The 18878-nt window shown below is 47.2% G+C and overlaps 2 protein-coding genes across 8 annotated transcripts in view; one reads left to right on the top strand and one right to left on the bottom strand.

Moving 5' to 3' along the window:
* slc6a7 (solute carrier family 6 member 7) overlaps positions 1–15374 on the bottom strand; it is a 61031-nt gene extending 45657 nt beyond the window's left edge. For 2 of the 5 annotated variants that reach the window (XM_078544946.1, XM_078544947.1), the window contains exon 1: positions 15046–15374. In XM_078544946.1, the coding sequence (XP_078401072.1) occupies positions 15046–15129 (84 nt within the window). In that variant the 5' untranslated portion in view covers positions 15130–15374. Of the gene's footprint in view, positions 1–1410; positions 1527–13890; positions 13981–15045 lie in introns of all 5 variants that reach the window. The other 3 variants (XM_078544945.1, XM_078544944.1, XM_078544943.1) reach the window with 3 other exon arrangements.
* A 69-nt stretch (positions 15375–15443) lies between these two features.
* rrm1 (ribonucleotide reductase M1 polypeptide) overlaps positions 15444–18878 on the top strand; it is a 51355-nt gene continuing 47920 nt past the window's right edge. Inside the window, exon 1 of one of the 3 annotated variants that reach the window (XM_078544940.1) lies at positions 15444–15596. The gene's annotated coding sequence lies outside the window, so the exon portion shown is untranslated. Of the gene's footprint in view, positions 15597–15673; positions 15895–17198; positions 17218–18878 lie in introns of those variants that run through there. The other 2 variants (XM_078544939.1, XM_078544941.1) reach the window with 2 other exon arrangements.

The raw sequence follows: 18878 nt of genomic DNA, 5'->3' as shown, positions 1-18878 counted from the left end.
CCTCCTGCAAAACTTTGCTTTCAAGTATTTATCTAATCGAATCTACTTTTCACTGCCCTTTGTCACACTCCAGCTCACAAAACTCACTGTGTAAAAAAAAAGCTCACATCACCCATCAATTATCTTAAATCTGGGACCTCTGGTGACCAACCCTCCTGCCACTGGAAACAGTTTCTCCCTATCCACCCTTAACACCTCTCACAGTTTTGACCAGCTCCATCAAACTTCCCTTTAACCTTAAATGAATGGAGACGACCAATCGCCTCAATGACAGAAGAGATTGTGATCGCGAGTTTGACGGTCTACACGCTCTCTGGGTAAAGCTGCAAGTAACGCTACGTTCTCAGGACATCCTAAAGCCCATATTAGCTGATAGATCACCTTTGAAATGCAATCCCTCTTGTGATTTAGCAAATGCAGCAGCTAACTTATGCACAGCAGGAGCCCACAAACAGTATATGGGAAAAATGACCAGTTCATTGGTTTTTCATGACACTGGTTGGATGAAAATTTTCTAAAACACCAGGAGGAATTTCTGCTCAACTTTGAATCAGGCTGTGGGGTCTTTTACTCCAGGTTCGTACCTTTGTGATGTGAAGGAATGTTTGATGGGGACAGTGTAGAGGGAGCTTTACTCTGTATCTAACCCCGTGCTGTACCTGTCCTGGGAGTGTTTGATGGACCAGTGTAGAGGGAGCTTTACTCTGTATCTAACCCCGTGCTGTACCTGTCCTGGGAGTGTTTGATGGACCAGTGTAGAGGGAGCTTTACTCTGTATCTAACCCCATACTGTGCCTGTCCTGGGAGTGTTTGATGGGGACGGTGTAGAGGGAGCTTTACTCTGTATCTAACCCCGTGCTGTATCTGTCCTGGGAGTGTTTGATGGGGACAATGTAGAGGGAGCTTTACTCTGTATCTAACCCCGTGCTGTACCTGTCCTGGGAGTGTTTGATGGGGACAATGTAGAGGGAGCTTTACTCTGTATTTAACTCTGTGCTGTACCTGCCCTGGGAGTGTTTGATGGGGACAGTGTAGAGGGAGCTTTACTCTGTATCTAACCCTGTGCTGTACCTGTCCTGGGAGTGTTTGATGGGGACTGTGTAGAGGGAGCTTTACTCTGAATCTAACCCCGTGCTGTACCTGTCCTGGAAGTGTTTGATGGGGACAGTGTAGAGGGAGCCTTACTCTGTATCTAACTCCATGCTGTACCTGTTCTAGGGGTGAGACCATTTCCAACATGAGAGAATCTAACCATCGTCCCTTGATATTCAATGGCATTACCATTGCTGAACCCCAACAATCAGCATCCTGGGGGTTACTATTGGCCAGAAACCGAACGGGACTAGCCATATAAATACTGTGGCTACCAGAGCAGGTCAGAAGCTGGGAATCCTGCAGTGAGTAACTCACCTCCTGACTCCCCAAACTCTGTCCATCATCTACACAGAGCATATTGTCAGTGGACTGGTAATCCAGAGGCCCAGATTAATGCACTGGATGCACAGATTCAAATCCCAATATGGCAGCTGGTGGAATTTAAATTGAATTAATTAATTAATAAATCTGGAATATAAAGCTAGTCTCAGTAATAGTGACCATGAAATTATCATTAAGTGTTATAAAAACCCATCTGGTTCACTAATGTCCTTTAGGGAAGGAAATCTGCCGTCCTTGGCCGGTCTGGCCTACATGTGACTCCAGACCCACAGCCATGGGGTTGACACCCAGCTGCCCTCTGAAATGGCCTCGCAAACCATTCAGTTGTATTAAACAGCTACAGACACCAGATGGAAATGCAATGGTTTAAGGAGGTGGCTCATCACCACCGTCTCAAGGGCAATTAGGGATGGGCAACAAATGCTGGCCTAGCCAGCGATGTCTAGATCCTGTGAAGGAATTTTAATAAAGAGGCTCGGCACCATCCAGGACAAAGCAGATGCTTAATTGGCACCCCATCCACCACCTTAAGCATTAACTCCCTCCACCACTGACATACAGTAGCAGCAGTGTGTGTACCATCTACAAGATGCACTGCAGGAATTCACCAAGTCTCCTTAGACAGCACCTTCCAAACCCACATTTAAACTACCATTTAGAAGGACAAGGGCAGCAGACACATGGGAACACCACAGCCTGGAAGTTCCACTCCAAGCCACATAACATCCTGACTTGGAAATATATCGCCGTTCCTTCACTGTCGCTGGGTCAAAATCCTGGAACTCCCTCCCTAACAGCACTGTGGGTGTATCTACACCACATGGACTGCAGCGGCTCAAGAAGGCAGCTCCACACCGCCTTTTCAAGGGCAACTAGGGATGGGCAATAAATGCTGGCCCGGCCAGCGACGCAGAATAAAAAATAACGCCTAGATTATGCAAGCCACATCTTGCCATAGTATCCTGGTGAATCTGCCCTGCAGACCCTCAATATATCCAACCCGAGGTATGATGTCCAGGTACGGACACTGCTGTGACAATACAATTGGTAAAGAGAAGAACCAGTTGAATTTTTACACTAATTCAGCAGCTTTCATGGCCATTTTTTCTGGGAATTGAATTCATTTTCACGAGCTGCGTTGGAGGGGATTGAAAGGACACCCTCAGGGACAGCAGACAGCAGTAGGCTACCACAATCATACCGGGATTCATACTGAACACCCTACTAGGATATTCTGGCTGAGGAGTACTGGAGTATATGTCTCCTGTGTCACTATACCCGTGTCAGTTGACACCTGTGGATGGGGTGTAAGATAAAGATGCCTTGTTTTATTTATTTAGATTCCTTGTTCCTCATCCACCCATCTGCCCCACCCTCTCCGTAGCTTCAGTGTCCTTGTGTCACAGGGGTGTGTCTCTTCATGTCGTTACTGTGTCTGCCCTAAATTTAGCTAAAACTGGTGTGATTTCTATAGGTGTGTACGACAGGCATTCCTGGCGATGTACCTTCTTGTACTGCACGCGACAAGTTGTGACTGCTTTGCATAACAGGAAGCTGCGTAGTGAGCTTCACTGATCCAATAACATACGCTAGCGCCAAGGGTGGTTCATCTGAGGAAAAATGAATTGAATCTACATAGCACCTTTCCTGACCGCACAACACCATTGTCATGCAGGAAACATCGCTGCCAATCTGCACACAGTAAGCTCCCACAAACAGCAACAAGATAATGATCAGATTGTTTATTTTCAGTGATGTTAACTCAGGGATAAATAATGGCCCCACTACACCAGGGTTAATTCCCGTGCTCATTTTCAAAATAGCGGGCATCAGGTTTCTTATGACCACTTGAGAGGGCACAGGGACCTCATGCCTCATCCAAAAGATAACACCTCTGACAGTGCGGCGCTCCCTCGGTACTGACCCTCCGACAGCGCGGCGCTCCCTCGGTACTGACCCTCCGACAGCGCGGCGCTCCCTCGGTACTGACCCTCCGACAGCGCGGCGCTCCCTCGGTACTGACCCTCCGACAGCGCGGCGCTCCCTCGGTACTGACCCTCCGACAGCGCGGCGCTCCCTCGGTACTGACCCTCCGACAGCGCGGCGCTCCCTCGGTACTGACCCTCCGACAGCGCGGCGCTCCCTCGGTACTGACCCTCCGACAGCGCGGCGCTCCCTCGGTACTGACCCTCCGACAGCGCGGCGCTCCCTCGGTACTGACCCTCCGACAGCGCGGCGCTCCCTCGGTACTGACCCTCCGACAGCGCGGCGCTCCCTCGGTACTGACCCTCCGACAGCGCGGCGCTCCCTCGGTACTGACCCTCCGACAGCGCGGCGCTCCCTCGGTACTGACCCTCCGACAGCGCGGCGCTCCCTCGGTACTGACCCTCCGACAGCGCGGCGCTCCCTCGGTACTGACCCTCCGACAGCGCGGCGCTCCCTCGGTACTGACCCTCCGACAGCGCGGCGCTCCCTCGGTACTGACCCTCCGACAGCGCGGCGCTCCCTCGGTACTGACCCTCCGACAGCGCGGCGCTCCCTCGGTACTGACCCTCCGACAGCGCGGCGCTCCCTCGGTACTGACCCTCCGACAGCGCGGCGCTCCCTCGGTACTGACCCTCCGACAGCGCGGCGCTCCCTCGGTACTGACCCTCCGACAGCGCGACGCTCCCTCGGTACTGACCCTCCGACAGCGCGGCGCTCCCTCGGTACTGACCCTCCGACAGCGCGGCGCTCCCTCGGTACTGACCCTCCGACAGCGCGGCGCTCCCTCGGTACTGACCCTCCGACAGCGCGGCGCTCCCTCGGTACTGACCCTCCGACAGCGCGGCGCTCCCTCGGTACTGACCCTCCGACAGCGCGGCGCTCCCTCGGTACTGACCCTCCGACAGCGCGGCGCTCCCTCGGTACTGACCCTCCGACAGCGCGGCGCTCCCTCGGTACTGACCCTCCGACAGCGCGGCGCTCCCTCGGTACTGACCCTCCGACAGCGCGGCGCTCCCTCGGTACTGACCCTCCGACAGCGCGGCGCTCCCTCGGTACTGACCCTCCGACAGCGCGGCGCTCCCTCGGTACTGACCCTCCGACAGTGCGGCGCTCCCTCAGTACTGCACTGAATATGCAGGCACAAATTATGTGCTCAAGTCTCTGAGTGGGACTTCACCTCATGACTTTCTGACACAATAGGTGAGAGCGCGACCAACAGAGCCACATAAATCCTGAAAGCAGTCAAATCTTTCCCTGATTACACCGACTGCAATGGAGACTGACAGGAACAAAAGGAATCTGTACTGCTATTTTTGACATCAGCAAGAATGTTCTAATACATTCAGTATAATTAACTATTTTTAGATAGAGACAGAAGCAACAGTGAGGTGAATAACAAGATGATTGCACATTTGACAGGAATAGTGAAGGAATGTTCCAGAAGCTCTACACAGAGCAGAGTCATCGGTTTAAGCATCTCACCTGGAGGGTGACATCGATAGCAATGCAGCACAACTGCTGAATGAAAGGGTTATTGTTCCACAGTAGGTCATTATGACATGGAATGCCTGACCAGAAACAGTGGGTGAGGTAAAATCCATCAGAGAGGGCAAAATCAGGAGTGCAAGTTAACTTCAGTGGGAACGCCTGTTACACTGCACCCCCCAGGCTTCTGTTGAAGTCCATGGAAAGAAAGTTCTGTTCGGTATAATGGGTTCGGTATAATGGGAGGCTGATCCACACAACCCTTAATTACCTTCTTGCCCAAAAATCTATCGACCTCCGTCTTGAACATACTCATTGACTGAGCATCCACAACCCTCTGGGCTAGAGAATCCCAAAGACTCACCACACTTTGAGTGAAGGAATTTCTCCTCATCTCAGTCCTAAATGGCCGACCCCTTTTTCTGAGACTGTGTGCTAGATTCCCCAGCCCAGGGAAATACTTTCTTAGCATCCACCCTGTCAGTTGGCGAACCTCCCGTTCTTCTCTCAGGTATTTAGGCCTAGCCAATCAATCTTCCCTCACAGGATAAAACGCTCAACCCATGAATCTGTCTAGTGAACTTTCATTACCCTTTCTCTCAGGCAATATAGGTTCAAAGGTTACAGGGAGAAGGCGGGAGAATGGGGTTGAGAAACTTATCAGCCATGATTGAATGGCGGAGCAGACTCGATGGGCTGATTGGCCTAATTTCTGCTCCTATGTCTTATATCCTTCCTTAAATAAGGAGACTAAACCTGCACATAGTACTGTGCTGTAAGTGTGGTCTCACCAATACCCTGTATAATTGTAGGAAGACTCCTTTACTCTTATACTCCAATTCCTTTGTACTCAAGGATAACATACCATTTGCCTTCCTAATTGCTTGCTCTGCCTGCATGTTAACTTTCTGTGATTCATGGTGATGGGGTGTAAGGGGTGTAAGGGAGGTTAGCACCTCCCACAGGTGGGTTTGCTGCACTGTTTGGAGTGGCTCATCCTGTAATGGTTCTCACCTTCACCCAACGCTCCAAGTAGTTGTTAGAATGCGACAGCGGCCACGCCCCAGTAAACCGCTTCAGCGGGTGGGGCAAACCAGGTGACGTTAGATGTAGAATTTCCTACTCTTGATGACTTAGGAATTGCCTACCTTGGCATGTAAAGGCGGGTACCGGTGGACTGGGTGGATGAAAGCAATCGAAGGTCTGATGGTCTTAAAGGTGGGTCAGCATTTTGTTGTGGAACCCGTAGAGCTCAACAAGACACGGAAGACATACCGGTCACCCACTGCATCCGGATCTATCACAGTATATCACTATACTGTCTCCTACTCCCACTACATTCCTTATTGCTCCCCTCCACTTGAATGGCTTCCTGTACCACGGAGTCCTGGTCAGTCAGCTCATCCACCCTGCAGCCCCCACCCTCATTCAAACAAGCTGAAAAAAACCTCAAACCTGTTGGGACAGTTGCAAAGACTGAGGTTCTTGCTTTCCTGCCCTCCGGGTCCCCTGAACCTGCCTCACCTCCTGTCCCTGATCACAGACCAAATCAGAAGACCCTGTCCTAAGGGGTGTAACCGCCTCCTGGTACAAAAGCGTCCAGGTAATGTTCCCCGTTCCCTGGTGCATTGCAGTGTCTGCAGCTCGGCCTCCGGCTCAATGACTCTGAGCCAAAGCTCCTCGAGCCTCAGATGTGTTTGCCCTGGTTCACAACGGCATCCAAGAGCTCCTCCATGTTGCAGCCATGACGCATTATCTGTCCTACTATCCTTGATATGTTTTAATGAACTACTTAGTTATCTTATTCAATTAATTATTTTCCCTTTTTACATATTTTATTAACATTATCACCAGTTTGTGTACTATTTTAAATCTCAGGAATAAAATAGACCTTAACCGTTTGCCAGATACCCAAACAGTTAGCTTCTTACCCTGTGGTAGAGTAAGAACCAATTCCTGAACATTGAAAAAGGTAGAAAAAGCAAAGAAGCCCCTCACTCCCCTCCTCACCAAACTCCCTCGCTAACCCAACTCCCAGCACTCTTGTTCAAGTCGAACTCAATCCATGCGAATACCCGACCTCCAGTCTCACGAGTCCTAAATTTTGTGTAATAACCTCTTGCCCATGCGGCACCTTATTGAACTCTTCCGGAAAATCCAAATACACGACGTCCACTGGCTGCCCATTATATACCGGTTACATCCTCAAAAACCGATTTGTCCAACACGATTTCCCTTTCATTAATCTGTGTTGATTCTGCTTAACCTTATTTTGATTTTCTAGGTGCCCTGTACTATGTGCTTAATAATTGGATAGCTCTTTCAAAGAGCAGGCACAGGCCTGACGGGCTGAATGGCCTGTGTTGAAAGATGCTTTGTCAATAAAGCCAAGTCTTTTTCTCTCTCTTGTGAGTAAAGGGCAGCCACAGACATTTGCTGATGTTGCAGTGAGTTCAACTGCTTGTTCCTACGGGTTACCAAAATTTGTCAAAACACGGTTTCCCTTTCCCTCGTCAACTCTGCTCAATAATATGTTGATTGTCAAAGTATCACCACGTTTTTTTTCTGTATTCTTTCATGGTATCACTGGCAAGGCCAGCATTTGTTGCACATCCTTAATTGCCCTTGCTCGGCCATTCCAGAGGGCAACTAAGAGTCAACCCCATTGCTGTGGGTCTGCAGCCACGTGTGGGCCAGACCGGGTAAGGACGGCCGATTCCCTTCCCTGAAGGACATTAGTGAACCATTAGTTTTTACAAGCAATCAATGATAGTTGTCATGGTTACCATTATTGAGACTAGCTTTATATTCCAGATTTATTAATCGGATATGATCCCAGAGCATTAGCCTGGTCCTCTGGATTATTAGTTCAGTGACATGACCGCTAAGCTACTGTCTCCTTTGTCCCTAATAATAGATTCTCTCAATGTGCCTACTACTGATGTTAGGCGAGCTTTCCTGTCGTTCTCCATTTTCTCTCTCTCTCTCTCTCTCCTTTCTTAAATCGCGGGATTATGTTTGCTACCTTTCAATCCTTGGGAACTGTTCTAGAATCTAAGGAATTCTGGAAGATCAAAACTAACACATCCACTATCTCTGCCGCTACCCCATTTACAGCCACAGGATCCAGGTCATCAGGTCCAAGTCCAGGCTTATGGTTCATCAGAAGGAAGATGACTTGGGAAAAAGGTGGAAATTATGACAGTCCTTGACCAGGAAGTACTGGAGGGTGTTTAGCCCGTGGTGTGACTCGCTATAGAATTATTTGAGAGAGGTTGGGTGGAGGTGAGGGCTTGACATTTTAATTTTTTAAACACTTGGGCCAAATGACCACTTCCCACACGGTAGTATTATACAATTCTGCTTCACTGCCATTGTAGACAGGAACAGGAGGACATTCGGCCCTTTGAGTCTGTTTCACCAATCGATGGGATCAGGGATAATTTGCCGCCTAACTCCACATACCCACCTTGATTCTGTAACCCTTGGTCCCTTTGCCTAACAAAAATCTATCGATCTCAGTCTTGAAAGCTCAATTGACTTCCAATCTTCCACAGCTTTTGTGGGGGGGGGCGGGGTAGGGTGGTGGGGGTTGGGGGTGCTGGGGAGAGAGTTCCAGATATCCACTCCCCTCTGTGTGAGGAAACGCTTCTTCACATCACTGCCGAACGGCCTGGCTCAAATTTTAAGGTTCTGCCCCCCTTGTTCTGGATTCCCCTTACACCAGAGGAAATAGTTTCCCTCCATCGACCCTATCAACTCTTTTAATCCCTCAATCTTCTAAACTCAGGGGAATACAAGCCTAGTCTATGCCACCTGTCCTCATAATTTAACCCTTTTAGCCCTGATATCATTCAGGTGAATCTTCTTCGTTCAAGGCCAAAATATCCTTCCTGAGATGTGGTGACCAGAACTGAACACGGTTACTCCAGATGGGGGGGTCTAAGCAGAGCTTTATGTAACTGAGGCATCACGTCCATCCCTTTGTATTCCATTCCTCAACATCAAGGCCAACATTCGATTAGGCTTTTTAATTATTTTTTGTCGCTGTCCTTTGGTTTTTAATGATTTCTGTACTTTGATCCCTAAGTTCCTCTGTTCCTCCACAGTTCCTGGCTGCTCATGTCTTTGGAAAATATTTGGATGACTTTGCACTTTCCCATAATTGAATTCTGTCTGCTGCAGATTTGTTCGGATCACATTCTCAGCACCCAGGGCAAAGATCCAACCTATAGCTCCTTCGCTCACAGGATAGAGAGCACCCAACTGAGCCAGTCTGACACCATGTGTGGCCCCATGTTTATCAAACTTTTATTGACGTGTAAACCACACGCGGTTTGATTTTAAAAGAACCAACTTGGTATCTCACTTTTAGCAATCCATCTGATTCCTTTTGATCCCAAATTCCCTTATTTCCCTGCTGAAGGTGCTGATTCACAGATCTACAGGCACTGGATGCTCCCCCAGAATTTGACCGTTTGACCGATGCACATTTTTGAAATGAAATTCAAAAAACTTGGTTTAAGGTCTCATCTGAAAGAAATCTCAGTCCCATAGCGTTTGTAAAGTAGAGGGTCCTCTCAGGTCTATGCGAAAGGTTCCACGGCCACTATTTTGAAGAACAAAAAGGAGTTTCCCGATTATCCTGGCCAATGTTGACCCCTCAAACAACACCACTAAAAAAAAACTACAGATTATCTGGTCATTATTACATGGTTGTTCGTAGGATCTTGCTGTGCACTAATTGGCTACTATGTTCCATACATTACTACAGTGATTTTGCTTCAAAAGTACTTCATTGGCTGTGGTGTGCTTTGGGACATCCCGAGGTTGTGAAGATGCTCTGGAAGTACGAGACTTTCTTTCTTTGCTCTGGCCAAGCCAATATTTATCCAGCAACCAACGTCACTTAGGAAAACAGAGATGTAGTATATCTGGACTTCCAGAAGGTCTTTGATAAGGTGCCGCACAAAAGATTAATACACAAGATAAGATTACACGGAGTTAGGGGTAATATATTAGCTTGGACAGAGGATTGGCTAACCAACAGAAAGCAGAGAGTCGGGATAAAGGGGTCTTTTTCTGGATGGCAAGCTTTAACTAGTGGGGTGCCACAGGGTTCGGTCCTTGGGCCCCAACTATTTACAATCTATATTAATGACTTGGAGAGATTGAGCAGTTAGGCCTTTACCCACTAGAGTTTAGAAGGATGAGAGGAGATCTAATTGAGGTATATAAGATGCTAAAGGGGATAGACAAAGTAGACGTGGAGCGGATGTTTCCCGTTCTGGGGCATTCTAGAACGAGAGGCCATAGTTTTAGGCTAAGGGGTGGTAGATTTAAATCAGAGATGAGGAGGAATTAGTTTTCTCAAAGGGTCGTGAATCTATGGAATTCACTACCTCAGAGTGCAGTGGATGCCGGGACGCTGAATAAATTTAAGGAGGAGATAGACAGATTTTTAAATTAGTAACGGGTTGAAAGGTTATGGGGAGAGGGCGGAAAATTGGAGTTGAGGCTGAAATGAGATCAGCCATGATCGTATTGAATGGCAGGGCAGACTCGAGGGGCTGAATTGCCTACTCCTGCTCCTAGTTCTTATGTTCTTCATGTTCTAATCTGGTCATTGTCAAATTGTTATTTCTGGGATCTTGCAGTATGTAAATTAGCTGCCACGTTTCCTACATTACAACAATGACTAGACTTCAAAAAAGTACTTTTTCTAAGTTCACTCATGGGATGTGGGCTTCGCTGGCTGGGCCAGCATTTATTGCCCATCCCTAGTTGCCCTTGAGAAGGTGGTGATGAGCTGCCTTCTTAAGCTGCTGCAGTCCATGTGGTGTAGGTACACCCACAGTGCTGTTAGGGAGGAAGGCGGTGGTGTAGTGGTATTGTCGCTGGACCAGAGACCCAGGGTAATGCTCTGAAGACCCAGGTTTGAATCCCACCACGGCAGATAGTGGAATTTGAAATCAATAAAAATCTGGGAAAAAAGTCGAATGATGACCCATGAAGCCATTCTCGATTGCTGTAAAATCCTATCTGGTTCACTAATGCCCTTCAGGGTAGATTCTTTTCCCAAAAGGAAATCTGCCATCCTTACCTGGTCTGGCCTATGTGTGACTGCAGACCCACAGCAATGTGGTTGTTTCTTAAATGCCCCCTGAACAAGGGCAGTAAATGCTGGCCTGGCCTAGCCAGTGATGCCCACATCCAATGAATAAAAAGAAAAGTTCCAGGATTTTGACCCAGTGACAGCAAAGGCGATATATTTCCAAGTCAGGATGGTGTCCCCATGTATCTGCTTGTCCTTCTAGGTGATTGTGGGTTTGGAAAGTGCTGTCCAAGGAGCCTTGCATCTTGTAGATGGCACACACTGCTGCCACTGTGCGTCGGTGGTGGAGGGAGTGAATGTTTGTAGATGTGATGCCAATCAAGTGGGCTGCTTTGTCCTGGATGGTGTCAAGCTTCTTGAGTGTTGTGGGAGCTACACTCATCCAGGCAAGTGTGGAGTATTCCATCAAACTCCTGACTTGTGCCTTGTAGATGGTGGGCAGGCTTTGGGGAGTCAGGAGGTGAGTTACTTATCGCACGATTCCTAGCCTCTGACCTGCTTTTGTAGCCACAGTATTTATATGGCTAGTCCAGTTCAGTTTCTGACAATGGTAACCCCCAGGATGTTGATAGTGGGGGATTCAGCGATGGTAATGCCATTGAACATCAAGGGGCGATGGTTAAGATTCTTTCTTGTTGGGGATGGTCATTGCTTGGCAGTTGTGAGACGCAAATGTTACTTGCCACTTGTCAGCCCAAACCTGGATATTGTCCAGGTCTTGCTGCATTTGGACATGGACTGCTTCAGTATCTGAGGAGTCGCGAATGGTGCTGAACATTGTGCAATCATCAGCGAACATCCCCACTTCTGACCTTATGATGGAAGGAAGATCATTGATGAAGCAGCTGAAGATGGTTGGGTCGAGGACACTACCCTGAGGAACTCCTGCGGTGATGTCCTGGAGCTGAGATGACTGGCCTCCAACAACCACAATCATCTTCCTTTGTGCTGGGTATGACTCCAACCAGCGGAGAGTTTCCCCCCCCGATTCCCATTGACTGCAGTTTTGCTAGGGCTCCTTGGTGCCACACTCGGTCAAATGCTGCCTTGATGTCAAGGGCAGTCACTCTCACCTCACCTCGGGAGTTCAACTCTTTTGTCCGTGTTTGAACCAAGACTGTAATGAGGTTGGGAGATGGGTGACCCTGGCGGAATCCAACTGGGCATCAGTGAGCAGGTTATTGCTAAACAAGTGCCGCTTGATAGCACTGATGATGACCTCCTTCCATCACTTTACTGATGATGGAGAGTAGACTGATGGGGCGGCAATTGGTCGGGTTGGATTTGTCCTGCATTTTGTGTACAGGACATACCTGGGCAATTTTCTACATAGCCGGGTAGATACCAGTGTTGTAGCTGTACTGGAACATCTTGGCTAGGGGCACGGCAAGTTCTGGAGCACAAGTCTTCTGTGCTGTTGCTGGAATGTTGTCAGGGCCCATGGCCTTTGCACTATCCAGTCCCTTCAGCCATTTCTTGATATCATGTGGAGTGAATCGAATTGGCTGAAGACTGGCTTCTGTGATGCTGGGGACCTCCGGAGGAGGCTGAGATGGATCATCCACTCGGCACTTCTGGTTGAAGATTGTAGCAAATATTTCAGCCTTATCTTTTGCACTGATGTGCTGGGCTCCCACATCATTGAGGATGGGGATATTTGTGGAGCCTCCACCTCCGGTGAGTTGTTTAATTGTCCACCACCCATCAAGACTGGGTGTGGCAGGGCTGCAGAGCTTAGACCAGATCCATTGGTTGTGGGGTCGCTTAGCTCTGTCTATCACTTGCTGCTTATGCTGTTTGGCACACAAGTAGTCCTGTGTTATAGCTTCACCAGGTTGACCCATCATTTTTAGATATGCATGGTGCTGCTCCTGGCATGCCCTCCTGCACTCTTCATTGAACCAGGGTTGATCCCCTGGCTTGATGGTAATGGTAGAGTGGGGGATATGCCGGGCCATGAGGTTACAGATTGTGTTCGAGTACAATTCTGCTGCTGCTGATGGTCCACAGCGCCTCATGGATGCCCAGTCTTGAGTTGCTAGATCTATTCGAAATCTATCCTATTTAACAAGGTGGTAGTGCAACATGCTTTGGGATGTCCTGAGGCTGTGGAAGGTGTCATAAAAATGCAAGTCTTTTTTTTTCACACAGTGAGTTATTGTGATCTGGAATACACTGCCTGAAAGGATGCTAGAAGCTGTCATGGTCTCTTACAGTCGAGGGTCTTGATGTGGACCTCAAGGGATCTGTCTCTATGCTATCTATGCTAAGCAAGAGAATGACGAGGGTTCTGGTCGAACACAATTACATGAATTTTATTACTAGCAACAACTATATTCAGTTCTGCACAGGCCTTGATCTAGCCTGGGTCCTAACAGTTACACAGAATGATTGTTTGACTATAAGCCTGATTCATAAGGTATACATGAAGTCTTACTGATACAGAGTCACAGACAGTAGTGAACATCTGCAGTAGAGATCACAGATAATAACGAATATCTAACATGGAGGTTGTGCCTTTTATCCTCCAGCCTTACACACGGTGATGTCACAGTGATGTCACTATGCAGCTTCTTAAAGGTATGTGCCATTGTTTGCATTGGCATACGTACAATATCACAACAGAAGCAGGTTCAATATGAACTCTCAAAAGAGAATTGGATAAATACAATCCAAAGAAACATTTACTGGGATGTGGTGAAAGAGCAGGGGAGTGAGGTTAATTGGATCGCTCTTTCAAAGAGCTGGCACAGGCATGATGGGCAAAATGGCCTCCTTCTGTGCTGTGGAATGCTATAAGTCTTTCTTTCTCTTGTGAGCAAATGGCAGTCATAGACATTTGCTGATGCTGCAGTGAGGTCACTTACCTGTTCCTACTCGTTACCAAAAATTAGATAATTTTTTTTTACTCTGTCAGCCAGGTCATGCTCAGGCATGAGCAGAAGCAGTGATCAGGCCTGTTCAGATTCAGAACTTCAATTAGAATTAGTGAGTCACTAATTCATCCAGTCATGTGCTGCTAATGAGAGAAAAGCTGTCTTCACCAAACATTTCCTCAAACTCTCTAAACTCTCTCTCTCAAACAATCATCCGGCAATCAGTAAATGCCAGCAACAGGTTAGAAAGAAAATAATTGCACTTATGTAGTGCCTTTCACAATCACAGGTTGTCCCAAAGCATTTTTAAAATTCTTTCATGGGGTGTGGACATCACTGGCAAGGCCAGCATTTGTTGTCCATCCCTAATTGCCCTTGAACTGAGTGGCTTGCCCGGCCATTTCAGAGGGCAAGTGAAGAGTCAACAACATTGCTGTGGGGCTGGAGTCACATGTAGACCAGGTAAGGCCAGCAGATTTCCTTCCCTAAGGGGTGTTAGTGAACCAGATGGGTTTTTACAACAATTGATGAAAGTTTCATGGTCACTAGTACTGGGACAAGCTTTATATTCCAGATTGTATTAAGTGAATTTGAATTCCATCCAGTTACTGTGGTGGGATTTGAACCCATGTTGCCCTGAGCATTAGCCTGGGCCTTGGGATTACTAGTCCAGTGACAGTACCACTACTCCACCATCCTCCCCTTCATGAGAAAAGCGAGTCCTTTTTGCATACAGGTATGGTGAACATAACTCCAACATCAGACAGCTCCTCTCTACCCCTCCAACAGCTAGTTAACGCTCTCCCTGGGTTTACAATTACCAACCAGAACACAAGAGTAGTTAATGCTTGGGGTAGAGTTCTGTCGAAGACACACCTTCTCCACTCCTAGGCTCTCTGTATTGCCAATAGCCCCAGGGTACTTGTTTTCCTCTTTGTCATTGGACTAATCTGGTACATTTCCCACCAAAGGCATTTCTGTTTCAATCCCCGTCTGCAGGGTCTCCATTTACAGTCGCCTTCTTGACATGTTTTCAAGTGATCCGTGAAACGATTGAAAGTTGTTGGGAGTTAAAAGGATTCAGGGTAGATTTACCAAACGCCTACAGCCTCTCTCTCCCTCCCCTTCCCCAAGAACAAACCTCACCTGTTGGGTTCCAGATGGTTTTACTTCCTGACTGACGCTGTCTGTGTTCTTCATGTATTTGGCCCATTTTTCTAGAAGTCGCATTTAGAACAGCTTTAAGTTGCTCTTGGTTGACATCAAGAGATAAATAAGCTGGAGCTGGAGTGAAGGCAAGTCCACAGTGAGAGGCAGAGAGAAAGGTGCTGACAGGCAAACTGTTCCCAGCTCAAACTCAGAGAACACCAGCGTCTCACCTGTAAGATGATCCTTCACCTGTCTCCATAGAGACAGGGACAAAATACCTGGAGGCCACAGTGTTTATCACAGGTATAATGATCCAGAGTAACAGAGGGTGGAGCTGTTCGCACGCCAACTCTTCCGGATTAGCTAAGTGTTTGGTGTCAGTGGAACATTTTCAACCTGTGGTGGTAGGGCAAAAATATAAAGCACAAACAAAACAGCACGTCCCCTGAAATCACCTCGGAACAGGAGCAGGACACACCAGAGACCTTGCACAATATCTAGGCCCATATGCCCAATGCAGTATTGACAGAGCGCTGCACTATCAGTGGGTCAGTACTGAAAGGATAACTGTAATGCAGCAGTTGAAGTCTTTTGGCTGAGGCGTTAAACAAGATCCCCATCTGCTCTTTGAGCTCAATGTAAAACCCTAACCCACAGCCAGTATCTTGAAGGAGAGCAGTGGGGCGATGTTACTGCGGTGTGGACAGGCGGTCTTTGTGATGGGTTGGAGAAGGATGCTGAGGATGTTTGCAGCTGAAGGCTGTGGCCAGGGAGTGCAATGGAATCAATGGCAAGGAAATGAAGTGTGTGGTGGGGAGTGAAGGCAATAGCTTCTATCTTCCCAAGGTGTAAGTGGAAGAAATTGCAGTTCATTCAGGACAAGCAGTGTGACAGCACAAGAGGTAGTTGAGGGGTTGAGAGAGACACTGCAGAGGTACAGCCGGGTGTCACCAGCATACACATGAAAGCTGACCCCATATCGTGAGCAATGCCGTCAAGGGCGGCCTGTGGATGAGGATGATGAGGCGCGAGGACAGATCCTTGGGGGCGTCTGGAGGTAATGACACAGGAGAAGGAAGAGAAGACTTTGCTGAAGATGCTCTGGTTGTGACTGGCATGGAAAGAATAGAATTAAGCGAGGGCAAAGGGGCAGAGAAATTAAGGAAGATTGGTAAAAATCACTAAAACAGATCATTGCTGTTTGTGGGATCTTGCAGTGTGCAAATTAGCTGTCATGTTTTCTACATCATATCACTTCAAAAGTATTTCATAAAGTTCCTTAGCTCTTCTTTATTTCTTAATAGGTCCAGGAAGTGACACAGAATCAGAGAACAGAAGGAGGTCATTCAGCCCATCATGCCTGTGCTGGCTCTTTAAAAAAGCCACCCAGTTAGTCCCACTCCCCTCTGCTTTCCCCATAGGCCTGTAAATATTTCCTCTTTGAGTATTTATCCAATTCCCTTCTTAAGTTATTTTTGAATCTGCTTCCGCTGACATTTCAGGCAGCGCATTCTAGACCATAACTCACTGTGTAAAATAATTCTCCTCATCTTCCCCCTCTGGTTCTTTTGCTGATTCTCTTCAATCTGTGTCCATCTGGTTACTGACCCTCCTGTCACTGGAAACAGTTTCTCCTTATTCACTCTATCAAACTCTTACATGATTTTGAACACCTCTTAAATCTCCTATCAATCCACTATCCTCATCAACTCTCTCTGGTAGATCATTAAAAAACTCAATCAAGTTAATCAAACATGATTTGTCTTAACAAATCTGTGCAGATTTCACTCATTAATGCATATTTTTCCAAGTGCCAATTAATTATTGTCTCACCCACCAAGGAATTACTTGTTCCACTGGTTGCATCCTTCAGGCTGATTGCAAAACTAGTTAAACAACATACCTTAAAAGTTATTGAAGCTCAGTAGACTCTGCTGGTTAAAAACACACCTGAGCCAGATAAGAGATTTTATCTTCAACTGCTAGCTCTTGTCTTCTTGATTTTTAACTATAGATTTTATTTGGATCTTCTATATTTCCTTAGACCAGAGAAGGTTAGGGTCAGATCTAACTATAGTGTTCAAATTGATGAAGGGTTTTGAAAGAATGAATAATGAGAAACTGTTTCCATTGTCAGGAGGCTCGGTAACAAGAGGACACAGATTACAGGTAATTGGTAAAAGAGCCAGAAGGGAGAATTGTTTTTTTACACAGTGAGTTATGATCTGGAATGCACTGCCAGAAAGGGCGGTGGATACAGATTCAGTAGGAACTTTCAAAAGGGGATTGGGTGAATACTTGAACGGAAGGAAATTTTCAGGACTATGGGAGAAAGGATGGGGCTGAATGTCCTCCTTCTGTTCTATAGCACAGGGAAGTGTGCAGCAGTGCAATTGAGTAGCAGGATAATGCTCTGTTGGATTAACCAGTCCCTACATGTACTCCCACACTCCCTCTGGCAGAGGACATCACTAATGGCTCAGTACCACATGGTCGATATCGCTCACAAAATCCCTAAGTATATGGCAAACCAGCTGATCTCAGTGAGAGTTTCAGTAGAGGTGCTATAACTGATTTCCAATGCTGATCATCAACTCCCATTGGAAACTCTTTCGAGTTATCAACAGTCACAGATTGCAACTCTTTCGAGTACAATCACAGTTCTTGGTTTCCAGGAGTGGGACATGAACCCACAACCCTCTGATTCAAAGGCGAGGGTGCTATGAACTGAGCCACAGCTGACACCTCCCAACTCCTACTGGAAACTCTTTTGAGTTATCAACAGTCACAGATTGCAACTCTTTCGAGTACAATCACAGTTCTTGGTTTCCGGGAGTGGGACATGAACCCACAACCCTCTGATTCAAAGGTGAGGGTGCTATGAACTGAGCCACAGCTGACACCTCCCAACTCCTATTGGAAACTCTTTCGAGTTATCAACAGTCACAGATTGCATCTCTTTCGAGTACAATCACAGTTCTTGGTTTCCGGGAGTGGGACATGAACCCACAACCCTCTGATTCAAAGGCGAGGGTGCTATGAACTGAGCCACAGCTGACACCTCCCAACTCCTATTGGAAGGTGCATGTGTAAAGGTTGGATGCAGATGAATGCAAATCAGCCTCTAGGCACTCACAATTTAAGCATCTAAGAATTTGAATACCACTGAAAAGAAAGACATGTTGCTGAAGTTTTTAAATCTTACACTCGGGAGGACAAACACAAGAATACCAAATTTCAAACAATCACAACAATTTATGCTACAGGAGAGAAGGGTGCGAATTGGTTGGCAAGTAGACTCTGATTGGCTGACGCATTGTTATTGAGAAAGCAGTGTGAAATTATAGGTTCTCCAATCTCCCTAAGAATTAAAGAAAGAACTTGCATTTCTATCGCAATTTTCACAAATGGCTTTTGATGTGTAATCACTGTTGTTATAGGAAATGCAGCAGCCAATTTGTGCACAGCAAGCTCCCAGAAACAGCAAAGTGATAATGAGCAGCTAGTCTATTTTAAGTGATGTTGGTTGGTTGAGTGATAAATATACAAACATTGGCCCCAGGACAGAAATCCCCATCTCATCTTTCAAATAGCACCCTGGGATCTTATACATCCACCTGAGAGGGCAGCTGTGACCTCTGTTTAACATCTCATCTGAAAGATGGCGCCTTCAACAGGGCAGTGTTTTCTTGGTACTGCTTTCAAAAACTGGAGTGGGACTTGAACCCAGAACCTTCCAACTCAGAGGCAAGAGTGCTCCCCACTGAGCTATGGCTGACATACAAAAGTTCTACCCAGGAATCTCTGCTCATTGCTTTGCTTTAACAGCA

The sequence above is a fragment of the Cetorhinus maximus genome, chromosome 7, assembly GCF_964194155.1.
Source record: "Cetorhinus maximus chromosome 7, sCetMax3.hap1.1, whole genome shotgun sequence".
Taxonomy (NCBI): Eukaryota; Metazoa; Chordata; class Chondrichthyes; order Lamniformes; family Cetorhinidae; genus Cetorhinus; species Cetorhinus maximus.
Note: the sequence above shows the minus strand (reverse complement) of the source record. Positions and strands in the feature narration are given on the sequence as shown.